Source organism: Cavia porcellus, unplaced genomic scaffold (assembly GCF_034190915.1).
Source record: "Cavia porcellus strain 051 isolate PalLab524CR breed Dunkin Hartley unplaced genomic scaffold, mCavPor4.1 scaffold_15, whole genome shotgun sequence".
Classification (NCBI taxonomy): domain Eukaryota; kingdom Metazoa; phylum Chordata; class Mammalia; order Rodentia; family Caviidae; genus Cavia; species Cavia porcellus.
In genome coordinates this window covers 73,831,598-73,856,154 of record NW_026947498.1, presented here as the reverse complement: position 1 = coordinate 73,856,154, position 24,557 = coordinate 73,831,598, and the positions used below count along the sequence as shown (strand labels likewise).

General features: G+C 41.2%; 1 protein-coding gene across 4 annotated transcripts in view; it reads left to right on the top strand.

The window, feature by feature from the left end:
• The window catches only part of Rad18 (RAD18 E3 ubiquitin protein ligase), a 126,077-nt gene that overhangs the window by 49,543 nt on the left and 51,977 nt on the right, over positions 1-24,557 (top strand). For 3 of the 4 annotated variants that reach the window (XM_013146332.3, XM_063225190.1, XM_063225188.1), the window contains exons 9-11: positions 11,130-11,206; positions 12,421-12,481; positions 23,603-23,737. In XM_013146332.3, coding sequence (XP_013001786.1) covers positions 11,130-11,206; positions 12,421-12,481; positions 23,603-23,737 — 273 coding nt within the window. The remainder of the gene's footprint in view (positions 1-11,129; positions 11,207-12,420; positions 12,482-23,602; positions 23,738-24,557) is intronic. The other variant, XM_063225189.1, reaches the window with a different exon arrangement.

The following is a 24,557-nucleotide window of genomic DNA, read 5'->3' as shown; positions in this document are numbered from 1 at the left end:
AGTTTTGTTGTTGGACCCAGCAGTAGCTTTTATAGTTTTTTTTCTGTTTTGTCCAATACATGAACTGGGTTTGGATCACAGAGTTGTATTGTCTTTCCAGTCACTTTTAGTTATAACGACTTTCTTTGTCTTTCATGGTCTTTTAAAAGAAGGAAGTGTCTTTTGCCTGTGAACGTGTGTATGTGTTTCCAAATAAAGTGTTTGTCATTCTGCCTTGTCTAATGTTTCCTTGTAATTACATGCAAGTTGTCTTTTCCTAGACAAGAGTACCGTGATTGTGACGGTTCATTGTTCCTCCAGAAGCGTTTGACATCAGGAGGCCCTTACGTGTGGTGCCAGTGCGGTTCCCGGCTTAGTGTCTACAGTGTACCTGCGGTACATTTCCCCTTTCTACTGCTGAGAAGTATAGGACAGTAGTGCACATTGGATTGTTTCTGCTTTGCAAGGATCTTTTTGATTTATGTATTGTACTCTGAGTAGCTACTTTGACGATAATAATACACAGTGCAATAACTATTGGTTTTCTCTTACTTGATTGTGACATTTTGTTTTATTTTTTCATAAAATAAAATTTTAAAAGAACTAATTTCACTTGGAAAAATAATAAAGGTATAGAATTTTAAGAAAGGAAATATAGAGAGACTCATGGGCACTATTGTCTACCTCATTAAAATGTCACTTTTATATTTAGCAACCTCAGATGAGTTTTTCCCTGTGCTGTTGTTTTTCCGTCACGGTTACAAAATGGCTTTCCAAATTCTGTATTCCCTTTACATTTGTCGATGGAACTTGCCACAGTTGTGAAAACAAGAGCTTCCATCTTATTTTTACCCATTATTTATGTGGATCCACAGATTTATAATTCACTACCATTCCTAATTATTTTTGACATTTGTGTTTCTCCAGTTTTGACCAGCAGGATATCTTCACTGATTCTTGGTCAGGGTGCCTATGCCTGTTGTTTTTGTAACCTTTTCCTTACTTCTGCATACAGGCTCATCTTGTATTACAGGTATCACAGGCTCATCTTGTCCTTCCTGCCCTAACCGGAATCAGCTCTTTCTCTGCAGAGCTCTGGCTCCTTCTAGCATTGAAACCACACTGTGGCTGCCAGCTGTGCTTGTTGTTACCGCTGTCTTTGCTCCTAGGCTGCTTCAGGACAAGGAGCTTGGGGCTGCATGTGCAGGAATGCATGCTTACACATAAGGACATGGTATGTATACACACAGGCATGCGTACATGTATGTGGTATATGTGTCACTAAGTGTACGCATCTATTTATACTTAGATATTTTAGAGATCATGAGAATATACCAAGGTCTCGACTTTTCCAGCCCTGCAATTCTTTACTTTTCTCTTTGTATTTCCTTTTTTCTGTAGTAAGAATCCTCTCTCCCAAAAGGATCAACACATTTACTAGTTTGTTTGATTGAATAATACTGATGTAGATGAAACAGGACTCCCACTCTGATAGACGACAGGTGTGCCAAGTTTATGTTTTTTGAATATCGAAGAATGAATCCCAGGGAACAATGGAGGATAGTAGAAGTGGGGAAAGTTTATTGAGAGACAGCACCTGAGAGACAGGAGGGGCTCTGAAAGTGGGGAGATGTCTGCAGTAAAGTCACAATGTGGGTAAGCTATAGTCAACTTAGTGTAGCCGCTTAGCTAATAGTGTTCCAATTAGGAAGCAGAGTACGTGGAAAGAAGAGCATTTGGGGAAGACGTGGGTGCAGAAGCCCTGGTCACCTGCCTGGATTTACTGCACCAGGTACATTAATTACTGTCATCTCCAGTCCCTGCTTGTCCCTTAGGGAGGCAGCAGGCCTGGCCACCGCCTCTCTGTCTGAGGCCTGGCTTTCTTCACATGCTCCCCAGCCACAATTCTGATGTCTTTGTTTTGCACTGGTTTCCTTGAGAGCTGGATCTCTCTCTGACTTTATTGGTTTCTGTCTAGCTTAGTTACCGAGAGTATGTCTAGAATATTCTCAGAATCGTCTCCTCTAATCTACTACATCACTACAAAACTGACCCATAAAAAAGAACCAGGATTTACGAGTCTGCCTGCCCAGCCCTCCCGGCCTGCCTCCGCTCAGGGTGCAGGGCTGCTGTGCTCGTGTGTTTCCTCTGCTCTCTGTGAAGCCGGGGGATTCCTTTCTTACACAGCTGGATTCACTCCCCGCTTCACTTCTGATTCCTGTGGTGTTACTCTTTGTCTCCTTGTAATACCAACAATTTAGATTACTGAAAAGATAGATTTTTATAATGGGCAAGTTGCTATCCTAAAAGTGTTATACCAAGTAGCAGTTTTAATTTTCCTTTGTTTCAAGAGTGCTTTTAATCGCTTATTGTATCATTTTAAATAAAATTCTGGTCACATAATTCTAACAGTTGAGCTACTGCAGTGTTTGCATTTCTTATTCAAGGTGTTATTTCCTTCCTGGCTCTTAGTATGGTAAGTGTTTTTTTGTTTATTGAATTATGGACATTTCGAATATAGTAGAATGAGGGTCTAAATCCTGAATAAACATTGTACCTTAGTTAGAAGTCACACTGTGGTTAGCCTACTCTTGTGAGCCATGGTTCTAACACCAGTTGAGAGCCCAGAACCTTCTGTTATTCTGGGTGTTATTGGGGGTCTACTCTATTTAATTACTGCTTGCAGGCCACTCTGGAAACCTGGTATTCCACAGTGGTTCAGTCTTCAAACTCTTTGGCCTATTAAATGTAGGTAGTTTTATGTGTGGATTGGTCAAGGATGTATCCAGCATTTCCTGTTTGGGTTTTAAAAATTGCTTTCTCTGAGTTCATCATCTTTAGGATTCTCCCCCGGTCACAGGTGGAGGGGTGAAAGTGCAGGAGCCGCCCCCAGTTACCTCTCTGGGCCTTCACTGCCCGTGTCGCCCAGCCCTGGTGCTGGCCAGGGCTGCTGTGAGGGGTCCAGGCTGTTGTCTCCTGCGATGTGCAGGCACAGGGAGCGCTGGCCGTCCTGGTGCTGGGGTAGGTAAGATACCCTCAGGAGGGAGCCTGTCACTGCCCTTCGCAGTCCGTGCTTAGAGAGATTAGATTTTTCTTAGGGCTTTGTGTGTGCTGGTTGGTGGTTCTAGTTTATAGGCTTTTTCACATTCTAGTCTGAAACTCAAAGAAGCCGAAAAGGACGCCCAGTGACCCGATGTTCTTTCTTTAGACAAGTTCTGAGGTTCTTAGCCAGTCCGTCTTCCTCTTTTTACTGTTCAGAGCTCTCTTAAAATTATTTGTTCCTAGTCGTCCTTGGTGGGGAAAGACACGAAAAAATGACCTTAAGTCCCTAGTACTTTTGTTTGCAAACAGTTCAGCTCCCAAAGAAAAGCATTTGACAGAAGTTTGCTTCTGTTTGCGAACTCTGCATTGGGTAACGAGCATGACCATTAACATTTTCCCCACACAAACACAAATGCCACCATCTTCCTCAAAACTGTAAAGCAGATTGAGTTCATTAACCCACGTGTCACCGTGCTTGGAACGTGTCACAGGTCTTTTTCATGTGTTCTTTGATGTTACTTTATTGTTTTCATATATTTTAAATTTGTTCCAGGTTCATTTAGGATCGTTAATCCTTTGGGTGAGTGTCATTTAGTACATGCAACTTCCCTTTTGTATTCATTGTTCTGAAGTCTAATGTGCTTTATATTACTACTAGCTGTTCCAAGTGGCATTTCATTAGTGTTTACTTGACACATTTCTTCCATACTTTTATTTTGCATGTCTTTTTATTTAAAATAGATTCTTTCTTGATAGTATGTAATTTGATCTTTTAAATCTGAGCTGGATTTTGTCTCCTAATTGGTGCTTCAGACCATTTATGTTTAATGTAATTTTTCATACAGTTGACTTAAGTTTGACATCTTTTTGTTCTTTTTCTCCTTTTTTGGTATCTTTTGGATTAGTTGAGCATTTTTATTGTTTTATTTTTATAGTTGGCTTAGTATTTTACCTCTTTTTCAAAAAATGTTAATAGTTACCTAGGGTTTTCATTATGCATCTTTAGTTACAGTATACCTTCAGATAACATTATTCAGCTCCATTTGTGGAATTACAAAATTCTACCAGTACGCTCCCCGTTCTTAATTCTTTGTCATGCATTCTTAAGTTTACTTTTGCGTGTGCTGTTTAACACAGTGTGTGGCTATTGTTTTCCTATGAAACAATCACTTTTACAGTAGTTAAAAGATAGGCAGGCAGACATACAGACTTTCCTTTGTAATTATCACTTCCATCACTCTTCTCACAGAGATGAAAAATTTGTAGTTCTGCTTTGCAGTAGAAGTATATTAATAATATATTTAATCTGTAATAGTCTGAGGAAGTTTCCTTTTTTTTTTTTGAGACAAGTTCAGGCTAGCCTTGAGCTCACTGTGTAGCCTACACTGGCCCCAAACGTGCAGTGATCCTCCTGCCTCAGCATGCCAAGTGCTGGGATTACACGTATGTACCACCAGGCCCGGCTTCTCTTTCAGTTTTGAAAGATGCTGTCATTGCTACAGAATTCTGAATGGGTAGAGGCTTTTTTTTTTTTTTTTTTGATGAGCACTTTAAACACTTTAAAGACGTTGCTCCCTTATGTTCTGGGTTGAATAGTTCCTGATTAGATGTACAGTTACAATTCTTGGTGTTTTCTTATTCAGCACAGTTTTTTCCTCTGGCTCAAGGTTTTGTGCACCTGTGCGTGTTGGCTTTGTTTTGTTGTGTTTTTGGTTTTGATTTGTAGTGATGTTCTTTGAGTTTCTTGCATTCATTATACTTGGCAGATTCTGGCATTAGTTCTGTAGCCCCTGGGACATCACGGCAAATTTTTAGAAAAAGTGTGTTATGGGAGTATGTAACACCCACTTTTATTTTTTAGGAATATTTCTGTTGAAAAATTGTTAATTTTAATTTTATGAGCTTTTTAGTAAACAATGTGCAAAACAGGAAAATAAAGTATCAATGCAAAAGATATTTTAATGTGAAATGAGTATGTAGAATAAGCACCAACATTTTCAGCATCAGCTGTTTACCTGCTTACAAGATCTAAACAATAACGTAGAAACAAAGTCCTGTGTGAACTATAATGAAAATAAAAGCCAAGCCCACACTGAAATCACCTTCACAGCCATCACAGAGCCATCAGGCCGTCTGCAGACACGCCAGCAGCCTTTGCACAGGTCCTGCTCACACTTAGAGCGCGCTCAGCTCTCCGTGTCTGCAGCCCGTCCTTGTCACCTCTCTGGTCTTCTTTTGTCAGGAGCTGTTACATTACACAATGTCTGCTTAGCAGGAAAATGAAATACAGTAAAATAAAGTATCAGATATATACTGAGTATTTAGAATAAACATCAACTTTTTCTATATCAACTGCTTGTTCGCTTCCTAAATCTAAAAAAAACAGTAGAAATAAATTCCTATGTGAACTACAATAAAAATAGAAATGCACCTCTACCACGAAAATAATCTTTCCTTCAGTTCTCACACCTAAGGCAGTTTTCACACATGAAAGCAGCATGTGCCATACACAAGTGTCGCTTACACCGACGGCACCTGATTTTGCTTTCTTGTCTTCTGCAGTGACACACACCTGACAGCTTGCTCTTCTTCCTTTCTTAGGAGGTTCTTGGGATTTTTACCTGTCTACCAGTCTGCTCCAGAATTCTTTTGAGGAGCTGTTTGGGCAGGTACATATTATTTTTCCTGTGTTACAGTTAATCATTTATCAATTCCACTACCAACCCTCTACGAAGATTTCTCCATTACATTTTGTGCTTGTTTTTTTCTTTGTAAACTGTGAAACTGTTTATGCTTCATATGTTTCGGATGGAGTAAAACACAAACACTGACCAATGCTTTGTGTTTTGAATGGCATCATGGTTGCTGCATAACTCATTAACATCCCCTACTCTGCCTTTCAATTGTTGTAAAATGTGATCATTTCTGGCTTCATTTGTGTTGAGGATTCACTGTCAATCCTGTTGGTTTTGAAACAAGGTCTTCTATATAGTCTAGGCTAGTTTTGAACTCATTATGTAGCACAGTAGTTTACAGAATCCTCCTGCCTCAGCCTCAGAGTGCTGGGATTACAGGCATGTCCATCATGCCCAGCCTCACTATCAATCTTGTCATCATATGTAGTATTGACAGTATCAATACTTTTTCTCTGCCGTATAGGAGACCAATGTTAGGTCTTTCTGAATCCCAGAGATTGCACTATGGGTTTATGTGACGCGCACTTGGAATGCTTTTTTCAGGGCTCTGGGCTTTGTTCTTGGGAATAGTTTTAGTGGTGGTCAGCTGGCATTCTTTTTGTAAACTGCAACATCAGTGGTAACAGTGAACCAATTGTTGAATGTGACGTTTGGGTTACTTTTGAAATAGGTGCAACAAATCTGTCCACAAAGTCATCCCGCTTATTTCTGCGGTAAAAAAGACCTGGTGGCTGAGCTCCCGGATAAATTTCTAAGTTCAAGTTGTAAAATGCCTTTGTGTCTTCCAAGGCATATATTTTTATACCATATTTGAAGGTTTGTTTGCATATTTTGCTAAAAGCTTCAGCAACCATGCAGTGTAGCAAGTTGTTCATTCAGTTGTCAGGTATTCAAATGGTGTCTAAATTGCTTGACAATTCAAAACAAAGCTTTTCAGCAAATGAGCATTTCAACAGATGAGCAGATTGTCAGGTTTTTTTCTTGATATGTCTGTCATCAAAATGTAGCCAGTTTTGAAGGAAACCAAATCTCGAGTGTCATTGTTGCTCTAAAAATCTCAGTGCCACATCTGCCACTTCTCCATAAACCCTTTAGATTCTGATGGTTACAGTGTAAAGTCCTGCAATGAAGGCTTTTGGTCCGGATGGTGAGGTACCATGATGAGTATACTTTGGGTGTTACTGTTGTGTATGTAGAATGTTTTCTTGTATTTCATTATTGTCTTGCGTTGAGCCCCAGGGTTGCCATTCCGTCCAGTAGGTTTCATCCCTGACAAGGACCCACTAACATTTCTAACATTGGATTGTTCAGATATACTTGATAATTTTGTCGCATTTTGGCCAGTCAAGTATTTATTTACTTCCCCGATTTCTTCCTCATCTGAATCAGGGTCTTGGTTCTGTACTTCTCTGTCTATCGTATCTGTCTGTCATATCCTGCTAAGTTCTTTGGCTTACACCATCCAAGTCATGTTCCACAGCTGAGTCACCTGATGACGCACTTTCAGCCTCCTCCCAGAGTTGTAAAGGTGGGTTTTCATGTGACATTGTGCTGAATTAGGCTAATTCTATCAGAAAAAAGAGAAGAAAACATTTAATTAAAAAGTTACGATACATAAGAATGTAACATGGTGCATAACGTGGATAAAACCCAACCATTTACACGTTGACACTTGTGCACACACCTTGTCCTTCATCTTACCGAGTGAGTGAACACCAGGATTGCTTCCTGTGTTCCCAGCACAGCTCCCGACATTCACAGCTGGCTATTGTTATACTGCAGTACATTTGTCATTAGAAAGGTATGGCATGGGGATATCTGGGACCTGTGTGAGGAAGCGAGTGAACTGTTCTTTCTTTTTCTGGCCCACTACATTTGTATCTTTTGTTTACCGTCCCATTGCCCTTAGGTGCTTTGTTCTGCTGTGGTTTTTTATTTGTGTGTTGTGGATTGGATAATACCAATTCTATTGTAGGCTCATTAGTTTTATTCCTTAGCTGATTCTAACTATTATATTTTAAAATATTTTCATTTAATTCTTGGTTAAGGAAATAATTTTTAAAATATTTCTACTGAGTGGCTCGTTATTCATGTTGTTTACCTTTGGCACTAGGTTCCTTAGCTTGTTACTAGCGTATTACTGGTAATTATTTTAGAGCCCATGTCTATAGTTTTAACAGCTGAGTGACAGCTGAATTTTTTTGCTCACTTTTTCATGTACTGTACAAGTTTTTCTTGCAACCCAGTCTTTATATGTAAGAATCTAAACACTGAAATAAATAATGGTACTTGTGCCCAGAAATAGGTCTGTCTCATCTTCTGTTAGGTCTTTATTGTTTGGGGTGTATACATTTGGTCAGGAGTTGAACGTGGTGTGGGTTTTGTCATTGTGGCATTTGCCCTCAGATCAACACCAATCTCACAATTTTTGAGAATTTCCTTATGCTTCGTAGGTTGCTGGGTGAACTGTCACTTTTTAAACTGTGTCTGTGTAACTGTAACTTAGTGTTTCCCGTGAGCCTGTGCTCAGGGAGGGTTTGCTCCATGCTCCTTCCTGTTGTCACTGGGAACTCGTCCATGGCAGGGAGAAGGGGGCCTTCTCTGTTACTCCCATGCCGCATCCCTCTCAGGGAGGCCCTTTGAATCTGGGCTTAGGGAGGGTTCCTGAGCCTCCTGCAGGAGTCCAGCATGGTGTTTGTTTACTTCCCTGAGTGCCAGAGCGAGTTTACCCTGTTCTAGGGAAAGTGGTTTTGCTTCCCTTTCTACAGTGGCTTAAGACTTCTATCTCTAGGGGAGCAGATCTAGTTGGGGGTTCTTATCTGTCATGCAGTGTGTGTGTATATGGGTAGGGGTGGTGCCTGTTTTCCTTTCCTTTGCCCAGATCTGGAGGGGGGCTCATTCCCACCTCCTGCTGTTCAGCAGTGACACACCACACAGCAGTTGGTGCAGTTCCCCTGTGGCTTCACCTCCCAGGGTTTGCGTACTTTCTTTACTATTTTTAATTTTTATTTTAAAGAAATTAAAACTAAGCAGAGCAAAACAGAACAAAGCCAATCAAAACAAACCAGTATAAATGACAGTATTAAGGACTTAAAAATAATAGCAAATCAACAAAGGTTACCATGGTGCCTCCTACTGTCTTCAAAATAGATGCAGATACTTTCGGACATAGTAAAAATCAAGCACAACGGAATAGAACCAATAAAAACAAAACAATGAATGCAATAAAAGACATCAAAGTAAGACAATAGTAAATCCAAAATGGCTACCATAATATGTCTTGTTAACTTTGAAATAGCTGCTCCTGCCATCAGATGTAATAAAATCAATCAAAACAAACCAGAACAAAACCCAACCTAACAAAACAATGAAAATGATACAGGACTTCAAAACAAGATGATAGGGAATCAACAAAGGCCACCACCGCCGGAGGAGATCCCCACAGACGCTACACTGTGTATTGCCATCCTCTGAATAGGTGATCAGACCACAGGCACAGTGAAACACCGAACACTAAAGCATTAAGTTGTATCCCGCCCCAGTAGCCATCATTGCAGCTTGTGTTTCTCCAAATCAGCAGGTCGCTTACGGTGGCAGTTGTGGGGCTGGGGGTTGGCTCTTGTTTCCCAGCCTGTGTGCCAGAAGGGACTGGCATCTGGCTCTTCTCCCAGAGGCCCACACGGGATGCTGATCCCCAGGGAGGGCTTGCTTCTTGGTGGCTTCGTGTCCTCTTCCCCCGCAGTCTGCGTGTGTACTTTCATGGTAACCCACACTTGGCCTTGTGCAGTTCATCGCAGTGGTTAGCTGTGATCCTCTTCCTCAGAGAGAGCGATCCAGCCTTCGTCTGTGCATGCCTGGCCAGCTGGTGTGCTCCCCAGGGTATCCTGAAGAGAATCAAAGGTCTCCCTGAAAGATCTCATCCCCTAAATTGTACCCAATCCTAATACAGGTTTCTTAACATCTCAGGAGAGGGCTATTACATTTCCGTCTTGAATGAGACTGTGTCAGTGGAGTAGGTATAGCACAGATAGTGTTCTTGTTTTCTTGCTGTACTTTGACTCAGGAAGTTTGGGAAGGAGAGAAGGGCTAAGCAGTATTTGCTCAGGGAGAAAGATGTTATTTATTTGTTTCTAACTGTTTCATGATATTAGGGATGCAAAAGTATCACTCAGTGCTTGGGAAACAAACTTTCATTAAATTGAAACAGTTGGATTCTTAAAGGATCCTCTTATGGTCTGTGGGTTAAGATAAATTTAATAGAGATTGTTTCACGCATATAGAGAAAAATGTGGATTTTCCTGCGTATCTACTGTACAATTTAATTATCGTATTATCCTAATGTTCTTTCACCAACCATTATAGCTGCCTGTAAGTTATGTGGGAGAAAATTCTAGGCATTAATATATAAACATGTAGATTCTTGTAGCAGGCCTTGTGTACTTTAATTCTAATTGACTGACTTTGGATCCAGAAAGGTGACATTTGCATGTTCTACACTGTTTGCATTCATAGACATCTAGTGTGTGATGCTGCATTTCAGACCTCTCTGGTAAGAGTTTTGTAGCTGTACCTACTACACAGGTGCTGAAGGCAAGGGCGTTTCCCCCGGTGTTTGTAGACCTTTCTCTCTCCTTGAAAAGTAGTATAGCATTTAATATATTAGACTTTCATCAAGGTGTTCCTAGAGAATGAACTCACAGTGATCGCTTAACTTTTATATTCCATTTGGATTACTGTTTACAGCTATGACTTTTCTTCTGTTTATGTTTCAGACTGTATGTGTAAACAGTTTGTTCTAACTACATGTTTGTTGTTTTTAAAATTTGTGTATTTCTGTGGTTTTTTGTTGGCATTGGGGATTAAATCCACCTCTCACATACTAGGCAAGTGCTCTGCCACTGAGCTGCATCCTCCTCCCTTTTTATTTTTTAAAATTTGAGACAGGATCTGCTAAGTTGCCCAGGCTAAGCTCGAATTTGTGATCCTTCTGCCTCAGCCTTCCACTTAACTGTGCTTACGGGTGTGTGCCACCGTGCCTGGATTCCTGTCATTTTTTTTTTTTTTTTTTTTTTTTTTTTTTTGCCAGGCAGGCACTTACAGCACTGAGCTAAATCCCTGGCCCCCTGTTATTTTTTTTTAACTTATTATTATAAAATAATAGAGGCCAGGGATTTAGCTCAGCGCCTTAAGCACCTGCCTGGTGAGCACAAGGTCATGAGTTCATATCCCCAGCACCAAAAAAATAAAAAAGAAAGAAAGAAAATTAGACTTTGTAGAAAAATTGCAAAGCTGGGAGAGGGAATTCCTATGTGCCTATTACGTATCTTCCTCTACTCTTCACAGTATACACAGCTGTAGTGTAATGATCGACACCATGTAGTGAACAGTGGTTATGTCTTCTTGTTTTAACAGCTGCTGAGATAGTCGAAGAGATTGAAAACATGGAGAAAACCAGGATGCGTCTTGAAGCAAGTAAACTCAATGAAAGTGTATGTTGACGGTCTTTTTCAGTATCTGGATAGAAATGAAGGGGGAAAAATTGATACTCTACCAAAATAACGGTTCTTAGTAGTAAATGTACTAAGACACGTTTCTATTTGAATGTTAAGATTTATTTGTAACACATTTTTAACACAATATTCAGTCTCAGCTGACTTACAGCACAAAAATGCTCTACCCAAGTAGTGTCTGTTCATGCGCCAGAGCCCTGTAGGCCGAGCCTGAGCCTCTGCATCGGGGAGCTTGGCCACTGGCCCTTTGCTGTTGGTTGCTTTTGGTACATTATTTAATCTGTGGCTCTTAGTGTTTTCATCTGCAAAACTAAGAACCTGAGCTGCGTGACCCTGAGATCCTTTGTGGCTCTGGCATTCTCCACATCTGTGATTAGCTATAATTATTGGAGATACTGAATAATTTTAAAAATTATAAAGATTGAGTTCTGTTGAGTTGTTAAGGGGCTCAGAGGCCTAAAATGCTTCACTGTTGCTTTCTTCTAACATGATGATCCAAAATTAAAAAAAAATATTCCAAAGAAGGAAATAGCTGTTTTGTCATATGACGATGCAGGAAGCGTTTTAGGCCCTCCAGTATGTTTGTAAGGCAACCAGCTACTTTGGAGAGTAAGTCTATAACCTGATGATAGAGAAAATGGAATTCCCATTGATTTTATTATTGTCTGTATGCTAACTGTAAGGTGGAGTCTATCGTGAATTACATAAGTAGATTACTAGTCTTTTAGTCTGAGATTTTAAAAGGTAGAATTAGAAATGCAAAACACTAAGACTTGTATTATTGCAGTTTTTCCTTTATGATTTTTCCAACATGACCTGGAAAATGTAGGTGGAAAAGAGGGCAGATACATGTGACTTACCACTGGTCACCAGTGTCTTTAAATTCTAGGTATGACCTGTTACAACAATGAAAGTAGAAAATCAGACATAAAAATAGGAAATCTAATGGGTTATTTTGTTAATACTTTACATATTATAGTGAAATAAATGCTGCATTTTCTACTGATGAGAATAAATGGGTAAAATGTATACTATTTATAATTGTAGGAAGCATTCCTCAGTCAGTAGAAAACAGTTAAGGGGTATTTTTCTCCATTATAAACACTGTCATTAGAGATTCCTAAATTCACACTATTTGTTTTCATTTTTGTCATTTGGGGTGGAATTTTAAGGAATTTTCTTGATTATTGTAGGCTATGGCTTTTACAAAGGACCAAACAGAAGAAGAAATAGATGAAATTCATCGTAAATACCGTAAGTTGTACAATGGTTTCTTTATTTGCAAAAGACTTGGGTTGCTGTTTTACATCTTACTTTTTTCAAAAATGTTTTGTGTTAATGTTTTGTAGTAATGTTCTATTAATATTGCTCCAGAAACTGAAGTTTAGTTGAATGTTTTCCCAGGCACTGACCTATTTTGGGGCTATATTCACTTGCTTTTTGATTTGTGACTAACGTGCTTTGCGCGTATCATAAGCATTCACAGTATTAGTAAGTTCTCTGTAATGTCTCCGTGAGATGCTGAGACTTTCCTGATTCCATCGTGCTCTGAGGCCACAGTAACAATGTTTTTGTAAAAAATACCAGCACTCCTATAGGTTTTGCAAATTTGTACTAAAAATATTTCTCATCTTATTGTTCCCAGACTGCAACTTTGTCACCTCAGTTTTGTTAAATGGTGTTTGTAGAGATCTTTTCGAGGGCTGACACCGTTCTGGTTTGTCATTTGGGTAGCGGTTATTCTTTTAATTTACATTAAAGTTCGTGGGGAACGATGGATAGTAATGATGTTGGTTAAGGAAGTGGACACAGTTAGGTGTGTTTTGGCGGTGCGCTGTTTGTTTTAATTCTTACATTCTGAGGGGCCAGGCTCCCGAGTGGGGGGCCACGGTGCTGTGCTGGCGGGGTTTGGAGGAAGGCTGCACCCTGCCCCAACAGGAGTCCCAGCGTTTACACGCACCGTGTTCCTGTCACTAGAAAGGGCAGTGTGACAGGAGTCTGCCGATCAGCGGTGGGAAGTCAGGGCGATTTTTCTTCAGAGCGGAGAGAGATAAATCACTGAGTTGGCAAAAGTGCTGAGAGATGAGGCAAGAACATTTTGCATTGAGAAAAAAATTTAATTAAAAAGATATCTCTTAACAGTTACACCATTACAAAGAAAAATTTGGATTAGGTACAGTCAAAAATATATAAATATTTATTGCACACTGTTCTGATAGAAGATGTCTCACTTTACTAAGTAAGTCATGTTAAATTAACATTTTTAGCCCTATGGTACACTTCATTGCTCACTTTAAAAAAAAGCTATCATAGAGTTTAAATGCGTAGCCTTACAGTTTGTTCGTACATTTTGATTTAAATTGACTGAGTGTGGGGATGCACACTTGTTAATCCCCTCACTTGGGAGGCTGAGCAGGAGGATCACTGCGAGCTGGAGGCCAGACTGAATTATGTGGTGAGATCCTGTCTCAGAAACATTATGATTTAGCATAAGGATCCAAGCGCATGTGCTATTGCTGTATCTTACTGTAGATGTTAATGTTTTACATGCATGCTGTTTTTAAAAGACCACTTATTTCTGTGAGGCTTAGTATAAAAACAGCAGTTTCTCACTTGTTTCACCAGTAACCCGTCCCGTTCCCAGAAGGGGCAGCTGTCAAGCCTTTTGGCTTCTCTTGTGGTCATCACCTTCCTGTTTGTAATACATATATATGTAGTGTTTCTGATACTTCTTGGGAACTGTCAGTTTTACCTGTAGATACTGACATGCTAATGTGAAGCATTTGAAGACTTAGCTCTCCTTCCCATCCTCTACATACTATCAGATCATATGGTATAAGATCAATATTTAGCTGGATGCATTATTGAACCAGAGATTTATAGATGCACTCCTTTCTGGAAAATACTGTGTTTTTCTTAGAATTAATTGTCATTCATGTCACATAAGATGGTATATGAAGGACCAGTGATGAGTGTTAAAAATGATTTACGAGTTTATTTAGTCAGCATGGCTGTCAAAAGGGACAGCAGAAGAGTGTCCAAAGGGCCAGTCAGGTTGCGAGATTGGGCATTCTGTCAGGGTCTGAGGGTAAGGAAAAGAGAGTCTAGGCAGCAAATGTGATTGATATCTAAAGAACGTCTTTCCCCAGATCACTTAGTAGCTCGTAGATCTTCTGGGAGCCCCTGTATCGTGTTGCAGTTATGTTCATAGCTGTAGTTCTGATAAGACCATTTCCTCTGATGCATCAGAGCCTTAGCTGTGGCCAGGAGGGTGGCAGGAGGTCGATACATAATCTTTCAGGGAAGCTGGTCCAGGACTTCCTGGGAGAAATGACGGGCTTCACAGCTAAAGGTCTGCGACTGTCTCATGGTCACCTACAGAACGGGATGACTTTAGTAGGAGTTCAGCTTTTAGAAAAGGGTTTTAACCCGTTCGTTGCCCGTGGGTGGCCGCTACAGTTCATTTGTTTAGTTCTCTCTCTGCCCACGACTAATACATCTTTGAACTTTCCATCGCTTTGTGGCACAGTTAAACACGTAGGTAATATATTGCCTCTATTATTTGGGAGCGGTTTTCTGGAGCTGCCCCAGCCTGTGTTGCCCTGGTGCCTAAGGACCGGTGTGCCGCATGCCCGCTGTCTGGGCTCCTTTTCACCAGCCTGCAGCAGCTTCTCCTCGCCCTCCTGTTTTGCTTCACTTATTCATGACCCAAAGCTGCCTCTTTGCTTTCTTTATTTTGGTGGAAACTTTCTGTGAAAGGGTGCCTGGTTTGCTTCTAGGTGTCTCTCGCAAGCCTTGTAGGTCATAGGTGGGACCTGTGAGGCTGACTGGATTATGGAGCTTATGGCTGATTTGGGTGGAATCTGATCCGAAGAGGCGGGTCCTGTGGGCGTGGCCTGGAAGGAGGGTTAGAGTGCCCTATCTGGTTCCCTTTCTTGCTGCAGCAGCAAGGCGCCCAAGCCACATGGAGCTTGTGTCTGGTCCTGCCTTCTCCTGGGTGCTGGGACGGAGGTAGGACTTAGTGATTACTCTGCAGGGTTCCAGTCTTAGTTTGGTTCCACTCATTTCTGTTCCTCTCTTAGAATGGGAGTGTGTACCGGTGCCCTTGTGTGTTGACAGTGTTCTTGATATTTACAGTGGTATACAGCTAAGACTTTGCTCTGAGACTTAGAGGAGACTTCAGACTTGGACTTCTCAGCAGTGTTGAAACTGTTCAGACTGTTGACTCTTAGACATGACCGATGTATTCTGTGTAAAGACATACTTGAGTCTTTTGGGGGCTGGAGCAGGAATGTTGTGGTTTATATCTAAATGCACACTCAAGCCTTATGTGATCATAGGTGGGAACTTTGGGCTGTGATTGGATTATAGAAGCTTATCGCTGGTTTGGTGTTAGGAGGTAGGACCTGATTAGAAGAGGTGAGCCATCATAGGTGTGACCCAGGAGATTACATCTCGCCTCCCGGGTCCCTCTCCTTGATTGTCTGCTTCCCATCTGCCATGCAGAGCAGTCCCTCTGCCGTGTCCTCCTGCCTGACAGCCTCCTGTGATGGTTGATACATTGTGTCAGCTTGAGCAGTTTAATTGAGAGACTCATCAGGGATCCAGGGCTCTCACTTTGTAAACATCCCCATCCTGTGCAAGAGGAGGGCGAGGAGATTTTGTGACTGTTACAGCCTCCCTGGTGCCGGTGGGGGAGGTAGCCTGTGTATAATATAAAGGAGGACAAGAGGCTTGCTCCTGCTGCTTTTGCTGGCTGCTGCCTTGGAGTACTGCCCCTCAGCCATGCCACCCTGCCTTGGTGCCAGCAGATTATGGACTGAAACCTCCACAAACGGTGAGCTAAATAAACCTTTCCTTTCTTTGTTTTGAGTGGCGGGTATTTTGTCCCAGAAATGAGAGAAAAGTAGCCAAGACACCTGCCAACTATGGAGGGAGACATGAGCCAAGATAAACTTCTGCTTCCTTAAATTATGAGTGTTGGTGTTTTGTCCCAGAAGTACTAAGACAGAGTGTATTTAGAGGAACAATGGTTTTGAGATGATATATAATGGGAAATATTACCTTTATTACTAATTGATATTTGGCTGAGTGTAAAATTTTATATTCACAAATTTGTTTTTTTTAAAGGAGGGGCTTGTACTCCCAGTATTGTTGTCTCTGACTGGTTTATCATTGCAATCCTGTGCCCTTCATATACGGACTTTTTTCTTTCTTTCTTGACTTCAGTGTTTAAGTTGTCAGGTTCTGTCAGTCTGTGACTTTTAAATCGATCGTGGTTCTGGGTACTTCCTAGTCTCTGCCACTGTCCATAGTTACTGTCTAGTCACTTTGCATCCACTTGCTTCTCCTGGTCTGTGAATGGTCAGAGCTGAAGCTGCTTTCTAACTTTCTGATCATGATGTTCCTATCTGGCTGCCCTCCTGCCATTATCAGAAACTTTTCAGTGTTTCCGGTTCCTCTGTAGAGTTAAGAAGCCTCCTGTTCCGTAGACCTGGGCCCTTTTTCCTTTCTGGCCTTGATCTTCTCCTCTTACTTCATAGTATTCCACCCACTCCAGTTAAACTTACGTTACCAAGTTTTTGTGCTTCAGAGCCTTCCTTACCATCTTTCTCTCTGTGGAATTACCCTCTTAATGGCCTCTGAGGCTCCTTCTGCACACCCTACTCTTAATCAGCTTAATTGTAGTTTCCATGAGAACTGTCTGCTGCTGGATGGTATTTCTGCCAGTGACAGGCTGCATCTTTGACAGTGGGCTCCCTAAGATCACAGTGGATCTGAAAATTTCCTCTTGTCTAGTGGCCTTGTACTCAGCGTTGTACTGCAGGTACTTACAATATTTAGTACTGTGAGATACTAAGCCAGCGTAGGGGTAAGTAGGTTAGCCCGTGCAGGTTTGTTTATGTTCTCCCTTTTGTTCACAGTGATACATTTCCTAGAATGTGTCCATCCTTAGGTGATACCTAACTGTACTTACATTATTTTGCGTTTTTGCACAGTATTCTTGCACTTACTCACTTGATACAATAAGTACTTAATACGTGCCTTTATTATTCTTAATTGTATGTTTTTATTCTGTGTTAAGGCTGCCATGAGAAAGCACAGTACCATAGACAGTGTGGCTGAAGTAGGGAACATTCTTACAAGTGTGGAGGCTAAAATCCAGGCGTTAGCCGGGCGGTTCCTTATGAGAGGCGCTGAGAGAAGGGTCTTCCTCGGCCTTTCCCCTTGTCTGTGGGCAGCCATTTATCCTTATATCTTTATTTCTTCTTGGCATGTTGCTGTCCCAGTTTCTCCTTTTTATAGATACGTGAGTCCATACTGCATGAAGGCTCTCACACTCATGACCTTGTTTCGACTTAATTCCCTCTGTGAAGGACCCCAATTCTGTGAGGCCGTATTCTGTGAGGTACTGGAGCTTGAGGTTTCAACACATGAATTTTGAGAACACACAGCTGAACACCATAACCGTGTTTCACAGCATTTTCTTACCTTATGAAGCTACGAGTTCTACGGTGAAGATTATTTCCATCTCATTTGCTGCTTGACAAAACAGTGTAAACAGTGTCTGCAAATCGTCTTGCATGTGGTTAAGAGTCAGTATGCTTTGGCCAAGTGAGTGATCAGAGTGGCAGAGGCAGCAGTTTTTATCAGAACCGTTAAAGCCTATAAAAAGGCACAGCCAGGTGCTCAAACATTCCCCACATCTCTCACTATTCTAACTTACTTTTCTTTTGTTTTCAATTATTTTTCTTTTTAAAAATAAAAAATAAGCTTAGGTCTGTCTTCCAAGCTTAAGGTATTAGCCGTGCTTCAGAATGTCATCTCTTCTACTCATTAGACTTCTCTTCTTACTTCTGCTTGGTTACTGTTTAAAACAAAATACAGGAAGACAGAAAGTCCCAATTGTTGAATATGTATATATTCTATGCCAGGAGTTCCATACATATTATTTTAATAATCCTCCAGCAGCTATAACATGAGTATTAACCTGTTTTGTAGGGAAAGAAACCATGATTCAAAAATGGTGGGTAGTTGCCCAGATCTTAGTAAGAAGCAGAACTGGAAGTTAAGCCAAGGTTTCCCGGGTGCTTAGGTCTAAGCGCCTTGCAGGATTCTGCCATGTTTTGAATCTGAGTAGATAATGTGTACATTGGAAATCTCTTTTAAGGAAAGCTTTAGTTTCAGGTTACAGTTTTTAAAACAGCTTAATTTTTACAGTGAGCTACCATGGTAGTTTCTTGATGACAGATCTGCTGTTTTTTTCTTAGCAGACCTTTATATAACTTAATGTTCATGAATTTCTCTTTTCAGTAAAAAACTACGGATACCTGCTCCTCTGAGCTTTAGGTGCAGGGCTGTGGATGGTGTCTTTGATCTAGAGATTGAATCAAAATGCATTTATTGAGCTACATGTGGATTTCTGAAAGCAGCTGCTGTGGCTAGGTTTTGTTCACAGCATCTTACTCTGTGGCAGTTACTCAACCTGCCTTACGGCCCTGACAGATACAGGTTTGGGGGATTCTCATGGTAAAAGAATTTTATACTCTGTGACAAAAAACTCCAGTGAACATTCTAGGTCTTTCCTGAACTTTTACTGGTAGAACTGGATTAACCTTGTTAGGTGGAAACGCCTTTTCCCTCTCCCCTCCCCTCTCCTCCTCCTCTCTGCTTTCTTTTGGTGGTGCAGCAGAGTGAACTCAGAGCCTCACATGCCAGGCAAGGGCTCGATCCTAAGCCCAGAAAGTTCTTTTTACCAGAGGTCACCTATTAATTCGGGAAATCTTCATTGAACACCTACTGTGTGCCCGGTGATATTTTAGACACTGAGTATGTAGCGGAGAACAAACTATACAAGGTCTGCTCACTGTGGAGCTTAGTTTCTAGGAACAGATAAGGAAGCAGCTGATAATGGAATGAAGAAGATAAAATAGGGTGATCTGATAGAAATTATGGGATGCATCTGATAAGACAGCCAGGCAGAAGGCTTTTCTTGAGGAATTCACATTTGAAGAGATTATTCAGAGAGGTAGAGAGTAAGAGTATTTTAGACCAGAGAAGAGTTTTCCTCTCTCTGGGGAGAGCAGAAAGGAGTCAGTATGACTAAAGTTAACGGTAGCTTTTGAGTAGAAAATAAATTACAAGGGGCAAGAAATTGTAAGAATACCAGCCTTGAGGCTTGTTAGTCAGGAAATGTTTTATTGATCACAAATTACTGCTCTTACTGTTCAGGCGTAGGGAATGTAAGATTAAGCAAGGAGTTTTGCTGAGTGGAGCCTCCGTGCCCCAGGAACAGGCAGTAACTAGGCAGGAAGGTGGCAGTTAGCGCAGTGCTCAGCACTGCGAAGGCACACGAGCACAGGGCGGGGAGCGAGACCTGTGTGCTAACGTAGGCCCAGCACACGGCCTGGTCTAAAAGGACAGCACTACGGAAGTAAAATGGGCACTTCAGAGCCAGCTTTCAAACACAAACCCGCAGTGCTTCCTAACACAGTGTGGTTAGTATCAGGGACAGCTAAAAGGAGAATCAAGTGACTCCTACATTTTTCATTTAAGAAGTGGGAAAAATGGTAGCACATTGACTGACGTCAGGCGCGCGGGCATTGTGGAGGATGAAGGGAAGCAGAATTTGTTCTGCCTGTCAGGTTTTGGGTTCTGTCTACTTTCATGTGTTTTAGGCTTCTTTTGGTTTTGTTTTGCTTACATTTCAGTTTGGTTCCCTATTGGACAGCCAAATGAAAAAGACTGTGAGAGATGAATACTTGAATCTCCCTAACTAAAGAAAAACATGTTGCGTTCCATGTAGTATTTAAGCTGTAAGTGGAGGTGAGGTTACCTGGGAGAAGAGTGCTGATGGGAGCAGAACGAGGCCCCTGAGCCTGCCTGCCAGCCTGGAGCTCGGCTGTCCTCAGGGTGCTCTTTATATTCTGGAAAATTATCAAGGGCGCCGAAAGCTTTTGTTTGTTTTGGTCTTATCTACTGATATGTATCACATGATCAGTTAAAATTTCTAACCAAGATGTGGTAACTAGAACCCCATTTACCTTGTGTCTGAAACAAGAGAATAAATGGAGAGACAATTAAAAATACAATTTTGAAGGTGCTGGCCATTGGGCAGAAGGAGACAGGCATCCCTGAGAGACGACTGCAGAGTTTTTGTCTCTAATGCTGGTGGGGGGTTCTAGGCAGAGTCTGGGGACTCTGGCTTTGGGAGAACAGGTAAGAGACCAGAGAGACCCAAGGAGCCCCGGTTTGCAAGACACAGAACTGGAGCGGCTGGAACAGCTCAGGGAACTCCAGGACCTGCACAGTGTTCACCTTGAGTGCTCTTGGAGCGCGCACACTGTGGTCTGTGGCCACGGCGCAATGAAGGTAAGAGGCCAGCAGAGCTGTGGGACATCACCAAGTACTTGGAAATTAAGTCACATGTTCCCAAATAACCTGTGGGCCAGAGAAGAAGTTAAAGCCGAGAAACCTTAAAAGGTTAACTCAGAAATAAATAATATCTTCATAAAAATTGTTTCTCCGTCTAAAAAACAAAAAGAAGTACAGATTTTTACCTACTCTTAACCCAGATGGAATAACCGAGACTATTTAATTTCCTCTTTAAAAAAAATGAAGACCACATGAAGTGTTTAGAATAATGGTTATTTAGACATAGAAAACAGCACAAGACTATGATCCTTGAGAGAAAGGGAAAAAAAAGATGATAAACTCTAAGATTTCAGCAGCAGTTTTCAGACTCATGATGGGGAATCCCAAACAGTCTGATAATGTGCCTGAGTTGACATGGAAATTAGACTTCTTGGTTGCCGTGGTATCAAGAATTCATGCGAGGGGTACCAGGAAGAGGGTCTCTGCAGTGAAGGTAGCCCGGAGGTCTGTAGAGGGAGCCCTGTGCGTCTGACTGTCTGGCAGTCTGCATAAGAAGGAAAGATAACTGCTTGAGATCAGGAAAAGAGGCTCTTGAAAAGATTAGGCAGAACAGTTTCCAGAGTTTACACAGGACATGGAACACTGTGAAATTACCACCAGCCAGAGTACAAACACTTCATAAAATAAGGGCTCTCCAAAGAGTAACAGAACTGAATTACTTTAGAGCCAGTTAATATGCAGCTTAAGCTTTGTTCAGGCTACTTGTGTTCCCTTCTACATTATGTTTAAAATGTAAAAGTCATTCTTAACTGGAAGGCCGTAACAAATAGGTCCTGGGTTAGATTTTTCCAATGGGCTGTTTACTGACACTCTTAGGACTAAAGGCTACTGTAATTTTTTTCTAATAAAAAAGGTTTTTTAAAAAAAGAGATCTTATGAAATACACTTCATTTTAAAGAGATTTTACATAAAAACTAAGCAGAAAGTACAAAAAACATTCCTGTATTACCTTGAGTTCCCCACGCACAGCTTCCAATCTGTATCAGTTTTACTAGAGAAACAGTTTTAACACGAAATATACAAATGTATAAGAACTTGTACACAAATATATAAATCAATGTCTGCACACTGACTATTAAAAGATTCACTCAGACCAAGGCCTGGAGCTCACCGCACGTCCTGTGTTTTAACTGATATTCAGTAACTTTAAGAAGTTTTAAATTGCAAGCCACAGCAAAAATACGATTTTTTATAAATATGACCAGATACTTGTGTGTGATTACTATTAAACACACATTATTGAAAGAAGTCTCATAAAATAATATTTAACTTTGCTGTTTGTAATGCACTGTCGTAATGGTAATGGTATTTCCTAGTCTTATTTATTGCATTACTGGGAGTTTTCATGCACATCAATACATCAATAAGTGATACCTTGGTTCATGATTCTGGTTGCAAACTGGTTTGGATGAGAACCAAATCAAATTCGACAGTTAAGTTTGGTGCTGACCTTATAGAGAAATTTAATTCATTTCTGGTCCAGTTTGGTTTGTGACCAGGATCACAGGAAGACTGAGGTTTGTGAACTGAGCTATCACCGTGTGGGAACTAGAATTGTCTTTCCTTAATGTCTTTGGTGTACGTATCAATGTCTAGATACCAGAAGCAAACTTCTGTCTTCTTTGTTGTGAATTTTTAAATTTAGTACGGTTTTCCCAAATGGAAGAATAATTTTCAAAAACAAGTAAAATCATTACTTTCCTGGATATAAAATGGACACTTATTTTTACTAGAAAAAATTTAAAAACTCATTGTTAGGGAACTGAGAAGACATTAGAGGAGAATCCAGTGAAGAGTTACGTTTATGTATGAGGAATATTGAAGTGAATGTGCAAATGGAGGAAAACTGTCCTCATCCATGTGGGGCAAGGCATTGAGTCAGACTCCACCCGACGGGGTTTGTGTTATCGACAGTTTTTCCCATTGCTGTCAGTGAACGACAGGTACCCTGGAAGGGGAGCTCTGGGCTCTGACATTTTCACTTGAAACACAAACTTCCTTCATACAGTACACGCTTACACCTTGATGCTGAGCTGCAAGGCAAACGGAAGGAGCCAAGTGACAGAAAGTGTGTCACTGGCTGGTGTGTGAGAGCCATCTTAGAACTTTGTGGTAGCCACGTGTAGTGCAGATTCCTTCTAACATTTTTGCAAGCGTTTCACTATTATTTTGAGCCAGGACCTACTTGTTTAAGGTGGCCAGGTATGGAAGCTGCAGCCTCTACTGTTTGAACCGTGGTTCAGAATCAAGGCCAGGCCCTAAAGTCTGTTCCCTCAGCGACTGGGCACTCTCTTCAGCATAGCATTCACGTGCCCTAATAATGGCCTTAAAGTTGGGTTTGTTCCCTCAGCGACTGGGCACTCTCTTCAGCATAGCATTCACGTGCCCTAATAATGGCCTTAAAGTTGGGTTACTTACATTATTCTCAGGTATGTCCAAGTGGCAGTAAGGGTGATTGATGTTAAGTGTCCTTAGGCAGAAGAGATTGATGGACAGAGGTCTTAGACTAAAAGATTTCTGTTGGGAAACACATCAAGAGTGGGCTGAAGCTGTCAGAACTGTCCTGGAGGCTCCCGTGTTTGTGTCTGCCAGCCTTTGGTCGTAGTAACCTCTCATTTCTTGGAATTTAGAATGGTAACTTTGGGGTATATTTAAAGGAATATTTTTCTTGCTCTATCAAAGGTCTTCCTGAGTGTGAGGTTTGGGGAGGAACCTGGAGTAGCAAATTGTGGTTCTGTGTGTGTTTGAGGGCCGATGGATCAGGAGGAAACTTTGCAGCGCTGGCCCTGTGTGCTCTGCTCGGCAGCTCTCATGGGCAGTGCAGTGACCCCAAGGTGGCACGCCCAGCTCACACGCCCAGCTCGCCCGCACAGCCCTTCATCCTCCTGCCCTCGGTGGGAGTTGTTCACTGCCTTGCTGAGAAGGTCTTCTGAATTTCAGGTAAAAAGCATCGGAATGAGTTTCAGCTTCTGGTGGATCAAGCCAAAAAAGGATACAAGAAAACTGGTGGAGTATTAAAAGACAAACTAATGAAAAAAGATGAATCTGCAGAAAAGATGTTATCTGTGTGCTTGGGTAAGAGATTAATGCATTCAGAAATATGGTGAATGTCATTATTTATTTTTAATAATAAGAAAAAAAGATATTTTCTTTGGTATTATTAGGTCTTTCAAGTGGGAGAAAGTACTTTTAGATCTAGTTTGTATAGTGGTTGCTAGAGTGATACCTCTGGGAAGGTCATTGAAAGCATGCCCTGAAGAAACACTCTCCAAAGTCCGTATTCCTTTCCGGTAATGAAAATCGTAAGTTCCTAGTTGTTTGAGACTGAGGGTACTTCCTAGACGTACGCTGTGTTGCTGGATGGCCTGAGGTAAGGCATACGACGAAGAATAAAAGTTATTCCTGCTACAGAACCGTGGGAAGGTCTGACTTTGGATGTTTACTGGTGAAATGTTCTGCTGAGAGTGCAGCTGATGAGCTTGGAATATAACTTACTTTGGATGTTTTAAAACTCGGGATTAATATGTTTCCGTTAAGAGTTTGGGCCCATGAACAGAATGGAATCATAATGGGGAAAGGTGCACCAGAAATTTCTCTAATATGTTTGCTTTATTGTGGTAAAATCCACATAACATAATATTGCATCTCTGTTCATCGTTCACACATGTATAACTCTTTCACATTAAATACTTTCGCCACCGTCTGCCACTCAAAACCTTTTTAACATCCCCAGCAGAAGCCATGCTCACACGTAGTAACTGTCCCTTCTGTCTCACGCGGCCCTGGTGGTCTCTATTCTATTTTCTGTACCCCTGAATTTGCCTGTTTTGGTGCTTCATCTAAATGGAATTTTACAGGGTGTATTCTTAGCTTATTTCCCTAAGCATAATGTTTT